At 43.1% G+C, this 10,000-nt stretch overlaps 1 protein-coding gene across 1 annotated transcript in view; it reads left to right on the forward strand.

Moving 5' to 3' along the window:
• Positions 1 to 10,000, forward strand: part of LOC137971012 (hemagglutinin/amebocyte aggregation factor-like) — a 25,468-nt gene that overhangs the window by 14,692 nt on the left and 776 nt on the right. Inside the window, exons 2-4 of the mRNA XM_068817705.1 lie at positions 3,679 to 3,865; positions 4,358 to 4,580; positions 9,491 to 9,643. Of these exons, the coding sequence (XP_068673806.1) occupies positions 3,685 to 3,865; positions 4,358 to 4,580; positions 9,491 to 9,643 (557 nt within the window). The 5' untranslated portion in view covers positions 3,679 to 3,684. The remainder of the gene's footprint in view (positions 1 to 3,678; positions 3,866 to 4,357; positions 4,581 to 9,490; positions 9,644 to 10,000) is intronic.

Below are 10,000 nucleotides of genomic sequence, written 5' to 3' on the forward strand. Positions count from 1 at the left end.
AACCGATTTGGAAGAACGTCATGCATTTGCCAAGATGTGGAAATGGGCTAGTCCCGACAAGGTCCAGGCCCAGAAGAAACCATGACGAGAGAGACACAAGCAACGCAAGCTTCAAACCAGACCCGTCCTCTTACCAGCTCTGGTCAACCCAGCCAAGAAAGCCGCCGTGCGTCATCAACAGGATCTGGAATTAAAGCGTCGGTACCGCCAACGACGCTGTGAACAACTTTGTGAAAAAGGCCGGAGTGACTATCGTGATCATTGCGAACAAATCCTGGAGAAGAAACGACATCGATCCCGGCGACGCCGGGTCCAGCGTCAGCATGAGCTCTTGACACTGACGGGAACCCTGGCGGTACACAAGGAGCATCGGGATCTCTTAATCCAGGCTCGGAGGCGTTGGGATCGGGCCCATACTAAGCTCTTGACGTTGACGGGGACGTTGTCAATGCTCGAGGACTACCAAGATCTTTTCGGGTAAGCACGGAGGCGACGGGTCCAGCAAATCGAGAGAGCGTGTCGCCAACAGACCCTGGAACGCCAGCGACGATATCGCCAACAACAGCCTGGAACAAAATCGTGAGGCTGTCCGGCGTTACTATCGTCGCCATCTCCATCAAATCCGCGAAAGGTAGAGGGTGTATCGAGCGAACCACCGCGAGCAATACCGCCAAAGGCAACAGGACTACCGGGAGACACGGAAGAGACACTAGGATGAGGAGAGGCAATAAAATCGTGGAGCAGTTTCGAGCCTCCTATGATCTTCTCCAACCAACAGGCACGGCGGTGATGGCGTGTCATCGTGGCCTTTGGGTAACTGCACGAAGTGCGTGCTCGCTTTAAGGACTGGTCCGTCCCGCATCATCAATGTCACCAGTGGCGGATAGCTTGTTTGTAAGTATGGCCTCCGACCTCCCACGCCTCCGTATTTGAGAGAAGGTTTGGCCCGTTTGAACCGATTCGTTGCTCCTCCTGCATCCCCGTCATGCTAGTCGTCGTGCTCCGACCTGTCGAAGACCGCCGCTCTTTTGGATAATCTCTGGCTTCGCGCCTGTCCGTCGTCCCTCTCTTCCGACGTGGTGGTGGAACTGGACGATCTGGTCCCACCGCCTCCCGAACCCTTCCAACGCTCTGAATACTTGGCTCCACGACGGACTCTTCCGGTGGATGAGACCGTCACCGATGTGGAGGCGAGCAGCTTACGACAGATACGGATCCATCGGTCTTGGACTGAAACCTGACAGGAAGAGGACCGGGAACAGAGGTTCCAAAACATTTTAAACGAGGTCCTAGAACGTCCCGGCCCTGACGTGGAGTTGTCTCGTGCGACCAGTCAATGCCAACGTGAAGATCTGGTTGAATCTTGTGATAAGGCGGCGGAATTTTTCGCAGAAACAACGTCCCTGGATTTTCTGGCGGAACTGAGCGATCTTGACGAGGATTAAAAGCTGCGGGGTGCTTGTAAGGGGCACCAGAGTCCAAAACTCGATGTAATTCTTCCTTTTTTGTAAATAGTGCACATAGTTGCTTGTTTCTATCATTAAAATCATTTTTTGATGCCATTCTTTCTCCTTTTTTTGTCCGAGTGGGGTCTGGGTCCTTTTCCTGCCTTTTTCCTTCTTGGGATTATCGATGACGTCATTTCTTCTCCACCAATCCCGTGGCCTGACCTCTTGTATCTTCACCGACCCTTGCCCTCCCTAACGATGGTGAAGTCACATAATAACTGGTCTTGACCATTATCACTGAGTGAATATTTATACAATCGCTGTCTTATTTCGTGAATAATAAGCGCGCCCGTGACCACATTTCACTACCGGTTAATTGAACCTTTCATGGAGACTATAACTATCATTGAATTTTACTTTAAATGTATACTATCAATTATTCGACCTCTTCTGTTCAATCTAGATGAGTATTTGACCATTTGGGAAGTTTTCTTCAAGGCGATCAGTTAACCTTGAGAACTCGAACTTCTTTTTACCAGAAAGTCGAATTCCATCTCGTGTTATTCGTTTTGCCATTCAAGTTTTCCTTTGTAGTTTTTGTGCATATTTAATTCGATAGCTCTTTGAACCTTTTCCATCACCTGCAATTTACAAGAACTCAAACCTCTTCACCTCACGGCGAGAACATCGTTAATCCTTTTAAATGATTTAATGTTATAGGTCGCATATCTAATGTTCATTTTTATTCCTAAACGAAAACTGAATTTTTAGATTGTTGTTATCGCTGATCAGAAAACGTTAAAAAAGATCAGAATTTACCGAAACTCAGTGACAATCTGGGCTTGTTCAAAAACTGATTAATTAACGGCAAATTAATTTGCAAGGAGGTTCCAAAACCGTCATTCTCCCATAGTCATAGACAAAATATCTTCATTGGTTGGTAAATAAAATAAACTTTCACTTTTTTTATTGTACGTATAGGCTGTTAATTAAGTATACATGCAGTTGTTCACTTATGGAAGATTGTCGCCTCTCTTTACTAATATTCGTTTGAACGATGTAACTGTAACAATAACGTAAGTTGTTTAAAAAATTGAAACTATTTTTGTAATGATTTGAAGTTAAGTGATATCAAATCATAACCTTGTCTTGGATTGCCTGGAACATCGTTAGGAGTATAGGTTGATTGTGATGACCGTTTTCCGTCAATCGCCCACTTTTGCTTTTTCCATTGAAATTAACAATGGCGAACCGTGAAATCGTTTTCTCAGTCGTTCGTGCGGAAAGGTCTGAAAGCGGTTTGTTCAACAAGGGATAACAGAATGTGTACAATGAACATTTGAGTTCGATAAGATACATTTCACTCGTTGTTCTCTCGATTAGCTCAATTCTATCAAGAACGCACTGAACATCGTACGAGAAATTGCTGATTCAAAGAGTGGAATTCACGCTTCTCGGAGTTTAAGGGTGACGAGACCTATAATGTTCTCTCCAAAAAATGGAGCCTGCTTAGAGGTCGATAGAGTGATGAATGATGACCAGCAACAAAAACCGCCAGACGTCATGGTGAGCCGTGTGGCCATTGCTGGGCAGATACAAAACTCTCTCGCCTCGCTCTTTCTTCCGTCAAAAAACAAACTTGCGTCCGCAATGACCTCTAAGTGACAGTTCCTTGTAAGGAACTTAGTTCATTCTGTTTGAGAAAACATGTTTTTAACATGTTCCTCCAAAATAGAAACTTGTCATCTCACTCGGCTGTCAAATACATTCGGGCATTGAATAGAGATAGTACAAAAGCTTGACTTCTAGAAACACAGGGTCATTCGATTCGGCTTCGCTGGACAGCAATTACTTCTGAAATGGCGACAATTTTTTTTTGCCCCTCGGAGACCAAGAGACGAATCAGGCTTTCAGGTGTGTGTGGATCACTGAACAGCGCTGAATTCAAACAGCCCTAGCTCGATATGTTTCGCTATGAGCTACCATGGTCCCGTTAAAGTCTTCGAGGCATAGAATCATAACAGATATAGTGTCACTTTTTTTCGGCGTTGCACAGCGGTCAGACTGCTGTTCGTAGCTTGCGAGATTAAAAATGCGCAAGGTGTATTTTTGGATTTGAACTGGATTTGACCTTGGTGATTCCGAAATAATTCAGACACACCACACTTTCACAGACACTGTTTCCAGAGATGCACTCTGTAAATGATGGCTTTTTTCTTTCTCTTTTCAGATAACCATGAAAGAAAACAAACTTGCTTTCTTTTTGCTGCTAGTGCTTGCATTTGAGATTCTGTTTTACACAGCTACCGAAGCTCGCTCTCGTGGGTTTTTGGAAGATAGATCGTGCTCGTCGCTTCCTTCGGGTGTGGCATGGGTCAACAATTGGCGTCAAGATTTCACATTCGAGTGTCAAAACAGTAAGAGACAATTTAATAATCTCCTCATGTTATTTCTTCTACTAGCATTCAGTTTCTAGCAAGCAATGCAAGGAGCACCTCGATTGAAATACAAATATCACAATATTGCATTATTTTCTCATGCCTTGAGTCTCTAAAATAAATTACTTGGCACGTAAAGGGGGCGAAGTACGGAAGGTGGCTTTGAGGGCCATCTCAATCAATTGAGCTCCTGAAACAGGCTACACACGTCCAGTTGGGGTGCAGGGATGGGGCAGTGGTGAGAGCACTCGCTTCCCACCAATGTGGCCCGGGTTCGATTCCTCGACTCGGCGTCATATGTCGGTTGAGTTTGTTGGTTCTATTCTCTGCACCGAGAGGTTTTCTCGGGGTACTCCGGTTTCCCCTCTCTTCAAAAACCAACATTTGACTTGATTTGCGTTGATTGTTAATTTCACTTTACTTTATGTTGATAGCCTTTGATAACCTGAACTTGTTTTTATTCCATTACAGGTTATTCTATAAGAACCTGGCGCAGTCAACACCGAAACTGCCAGGAAGATCGCATCCACTACTTTGAATGCTCGCACTGTCCGATGCGCAACCAAAATAATGACTGTTCTTACACAGCAGACTTCGGAAACGAATATGATAAAACGCTGTCGTTCAAATGCCCTCTCAATGGCTTTGTCACCAGAGTCAGCAGCACCTACAATTCGTATTATAAAGATCGCAAGTAAGGATTGACCGCCGTTTAGATGTGTCGCTTGGCTGAAATTTTGGCCAAAAACTTTTATAGTGCTTTTCTTGATACAAAGACAATGATAAAAACTCCAAAGATTTGTCTCCTATTTAGAAGTGTTGACTAGAAGTAGGGTCTGGTTCTACAAACCGAAACCTTCAGCCCAGCCCTCTTCCCCACATTTAAATGTTAACTCCCTGAAAGTGAACCAGATAAGCCAAATTTTGAAACCCTTCACTGCTTTAAACACTAAATCGAGATTTCGTCGTCTTCTTCCTCCTTTCAAAGGGTAAAGAATAATGTTTTATGAATTCCTAGATTCTCAATTGAAACGATGTTTATGTGAATTTCTTTCGATGTTTAGCGATATCTTTCTTGTGCATCACTGCGCACATCGATTCTGATTGGTCAAAAACTCTCGCCAAATCAGTTTCATGTATACGTATTCAAAGCAAAAGTCAAATCAGCTTATTTATGAACTTTCTGAAAAGGGATTTTTACCTTTTGGGGTGTGGTTTAAAAATAGAGGCATGGCTTTTTGGGGGGTATGAAAACAAAACATCATTGGTAGATTGATCTTTTCCTCCTACCTTTCACCTTTCTCTTCTTTCCCGATTATCCTCACTCCAAGTACTATTACTGCCACCCCCTGACTAAAAATCCTACTTACAATTTTTCCTTTTACAGTAAGTCTGATCTTTCTGCCTAAGTTCGAACCACTGCACTTGATGTATCGTCCGATTACTATCCCAGAGCTTTCTCCACTGAGCCACCGGGAAATGATTTCAAGTCCCACTCTTCCGTCGGATAACATTCGTAGTAATTTGCATAATCATAAGCGGGCAAATTCAAAAAATTGCCTGCGATGTACTATACTTCATAATTTTTGCATTGAACATAAAGAAAAAAGACCATAATAGGCCTTTTTCGATATATGAAAAGGAAAAGGAAAGTGGATGATATGCAAATATTTTTTATTTCTGTCATCACTGCCTCACTATCAAGCTAAATATTTGATATTTCGACAATGGCTTATTTGTCCCGAAATCCCAGGAGTCATGTCAGAATATTCATAAAAAGCGAACAGGGCTTACATTTCATCACAATCTCCTACAAAATATGGCTTCAAACTGCGACTATTCCACTCCAAATTGTGTAGACAAAATGGAATTTCTTTCTGCGCTGAACAGCCTTCAAGAACAGCAAAAGACCAGGAAATCTGAGTTACTTTATTCGTAGACGACAATTTCTATGAGCGAGCAAAAACACATCTCGTCGCTAAAGAAAAAAAGAATTCAGATGGAATTGAGAAGGTCATGACAAAATCAGAGGTACATACCATCAAGCGAAAAAAGTGGACGGTGTTTTCGAACAACCAAATCATTACTTGCGACAACAAGGTAGTTCTTTCCAAGAGTCAGCTTCATGAAAATCTCTTGTTTGCACACAACAGAGTTGCAAATAGAGGGCGACAAAAAACAGAACACTGGGTGAAACAGAACTTTGCTGAAGTCAGCTAAAGGGTTATTAACCTCTTTGTGAGCTTATGTCGACTGCATGCAAAACACAAACCAATTACCAGTAGGATCAAAGAGGTAATCAAACCATTACAAGCACCGTCATTTTTGTCAATGCTGGAGATTGGACTTTCGTAATTTGCCGTGCACATGTCGAAATCCTCAAAAGTGGGTGATTAACCTCATCGATCATCGTTCAAAGTTAGTCAATTCACATCCCTTACATGCAAAATCAGCAGATGAAGTTCTCGATGCTTTAAAGAATTACTTCTTTTCCTATGATGATACCGGACAAAAATTATTACAGACAATGGAAATGAATTTTGCAATGCGAAACTCAAATCATTTTGCGAGGAAAATCAAATCAAGCTGTACCATGGAGCGGCAAGAACTCCAACCACACAAGGGTCTTGTGGAAAGAAGAAACAAAACATGGAAATAACATATGGGGCCATTAATTATGGGGTAAAATAACAAGAATATTGAAAGATGGTGCCAATACACAATGCAGGCTTCATATACTATGAACATCACGCTCCATCATCATCATCATCATCATCATCATCATCATCATCATCAAGTCTCATCGCGCCAGTAGGAGCATAAGGGCCTCCACGCTGTCTGACCAACACTCCCTGTCTTGTGCCACCACATTGGCTACTTCCCAGCTCTTCCACGACTGTTCTTCCCCAAGTAGTTTTTGGTCTTCCTCTCGCCCTCCGGCCTTCAGGAGTCCATCTTAATGCTGTAAAGCAGTCTTTCTCACCCTCTCTCCTTAGTATGTGACCTAGCCAGTTCCACCTTCTTCGCCGCGCCTCAAAACGTATGTCATTGATCTCAGCCAACTCAACCACCCGCTTGTTTGTCACTTTCTGCTGCCATCTAATCCACATTATCCGTCTCAGGGACTGGCAGTGGAAGCTATTTAGTTTCCGTTCATCGTTCTTGGTGATTTTCCACGTTTCACAGCCATATAGTAGGACAGGTCGAACTAGAGTCTTGAATAGGCGTATCTTGGTTCTCCTTCCTATTCCTCTAGCTGCCCAGACTCTCCCTAGTCTCTGGAATGCGCCACCTGCCTTCTGTAGACGGTGCATAATGTCTTTGCTACCTCCACCCACCTTGTCTACAATAGCCAGGTATGTAAACTCCTCAACGTCATCCACTTCTTTGCCATCAACCACAATCTTCTTGCTGATACTAGGACACACAGTCCTCAGAGTCTTGCATTTTTTCGCATTAAGTTTGAGTCTTACTCTGCAGCTGGTTGCGTCCTCAGCCAATCTCCCAGTCTTTTCATGCAAGTAAGTCATTAAATGACAGTAGTACAATGTCATCTGCGAAATCAAGGTCCTCCAGCACTGTTGTGAAATTCCATCTTATCCCTCTTCTCTTGCCTGCCGTTGTCTTTCTCATGACCCAATCCAAGCACAGTTAGAATAGGAATCCTGACATCAAGCAGCCCTGTTTTACCCCAGACTTGATCATAAACCAGTCGGATGTCACACTCCCATCGACAACTGCGCAATCAAAGCCCTCGTATATACCCGCTATCACTCTCACCATCTTGTCTGGTATCCCATATACCTTCTCATGATATTCCATATGCTTTCTCTGTGAACAGTCAAAGACTTTTTCAAACTCTACAAAGTGCACGTACAGACCCACCCTCCACTCATTCGCCTATTCTAAGATGTTTCTAAGTATAAAAATCTGCTCAGTTGTACTTTTCTTGGGTCGAAACCCAGCCTGTTCCTTTCGAAGGTTCTTCTCCACACCTTTCGTGATCCGCTCCGACAGCATCCTAAAAATATCTTACTAATGACGGGTGGCAAAGTCACTCCTCTCCAGTTGTTGCATTCGCGCAAATCACGTTTCTTCAATACCTTAACAACAAGTCCCTTCTTCCACACTTTCGGCCACCTCTCAGTTTCCCAAAGCCTCTTGCAACAACTAGTCAGCCTACTCGCAGTGACGACCATCTCAGTTCTTAATAATTCCGAACACACCTCGTCTACTCCAGCCGCTTTCCCCGGCTTTGTCCTCTTCAACGCAGCCTTAACCTCTTGTAATCGCCATTTTCCTAGATCTATTTCCTCAATCTTCTCCGATTATACTATCTCATCCTTTTCCACAGGATTCGTTGGGTCATCTCTGTTTAATACTTCACTAAAGTGCTCCACCCATCTCTGCAGTCTTTCTTTTGTTTCAGTCCTAAGCACCCCTTGTTTGTCCTTAACACCTATTTCTTGCTTCCGCCTTTCTCCAACTATCGACTTAGTAATGCTGTTTAGCTCCTTGCTCCTACCATTCCCGGCGGCCTTTTCTGCTGCTGCAGCCCTCCTCTCTAACCAATTTCTCTAATCTGTCCTAGCACTTAATTTCACGTCGTTGTTCTTCGCATTATACTTCTCCCTCCATCTCTGTTTCAGTCGTTCCGATCTTTGCCTCTTTCCTCTCCTTGATCGTTTCCCATGTTTTGCTCCCAATCCATGGCCTACTAAACTTTTTTGAACTTCCCAGGACTTTCTTTGGTGCATCTCTGTATGTTGCCAAAACATATCATGTTCTTCCTCCTGATCATTTATGTCTCCTAAAGCTTCGAACCTATTCCTCACCTCTACGTTATACTTGCTTCTGATCTCTTCACTTTGCAGTTTACTTATGTCAAACCTTTCCCTTGCGTTCTTCCTTCCCTCAACTCTTGCCAACTCTAGACGTATCCTCGTTCTCACAAGGTAATGGTCACTGTATACGTCTGCACCTCTCATTACCTGGTGTCTAGTACAGATGTTCTCATGTTTCCATTCACTAGAACATGGTCAATCTTATTTACTGTCTTCCCATCTGGTGACATCCAGGTCAGCTTATGGATATCTTTATCACGGAAGATTGTTCCAGTTATGATAAACCCATTTGCACTACAGAAGTCACATAGCCTCTCTCCATTGTCATTCATGACACCAACGCCAAAGTTCCCCATGACCTCCTCTCTATTGGTATTGAGATAATTTAAACCAAAAATTAAATTCAACCAAACATATTCACCACTATATTACTCAAAGACGAACTTGTTCAATCCAACACAGTTCTTTTCATTATTTACTTCTGTATAATAAGTAAATTGATATCCATATATAATAACCAAAACTAATCCTATTCTGACCCTAATTTTTCTCTGGGTGCATATTCAACATAGGTAAAATGAGGATCACCGATTTAACCTAGGTAAAAACGGATTCAACCTGCGAACGGATTTCACCCGCAACACATATGCCTTGTTTTTCTTGAAGGCCCTTTTGGCTGCGCTTAATCGACAAACGCTCCAGAAGAAATACACCTTGTAATCGTTCACAGAGGAATTATTTGATGCAATTTTTGTTTTAGGTTTTCGTTTCGCTGTTGTCGTAACTATCGTTATTGTGCGTATGACTGCCAAGTTACACACCTACTGAATGGGTGGGATCAAGAATTGAACTACAGGATTCCAGTTGGCTATTTCTTGGTGGGAGCTCGAAGCGAACATAATAATCACTATGAGTAAGTGTTGCATCTGTATTGGCTTAAAGGTCAGTCACAGCGCAGATATTAAGGCCTGGCTAAACGCTCGCAACATTGTTGCATGATGTTGCGACATGTGTTGAATGGACTGGCCAAACGCACGCAACATATCTCAACAGGGTGGCCAAACGTACACAACATGTTGTGCTCAACAATGTTGCAAGATGTTGCGTTGAAATGTTGCGAGCGTTTGGCCAGGCCTTTAGACCTAATGGGGCCACGCAACATATCTTAGGGTACTTACTGTCAACAAATCTTGAAATCACAGTATCTTCCCCAAGATAAAGTGGAAGAGCTAGTCATGATAGTAAGAAAGGAAAAAATTGAAACGGATTG

This window comes from Montipora foliosa, chromosome 9, assembly GCF_036669935.1.
Source record: "Montipora foliosa isolate CH-2021 chromosome 9, ASM3666993v2, whole genome shotgun sequence".
NCBI classification, from domain to species: domain Eukaryota; kingdom Metazoa; phylum Cnidaria; class Anthozoa; order Scleractinia; family Acroporidae; genus Montipora; species Montipora foliosa.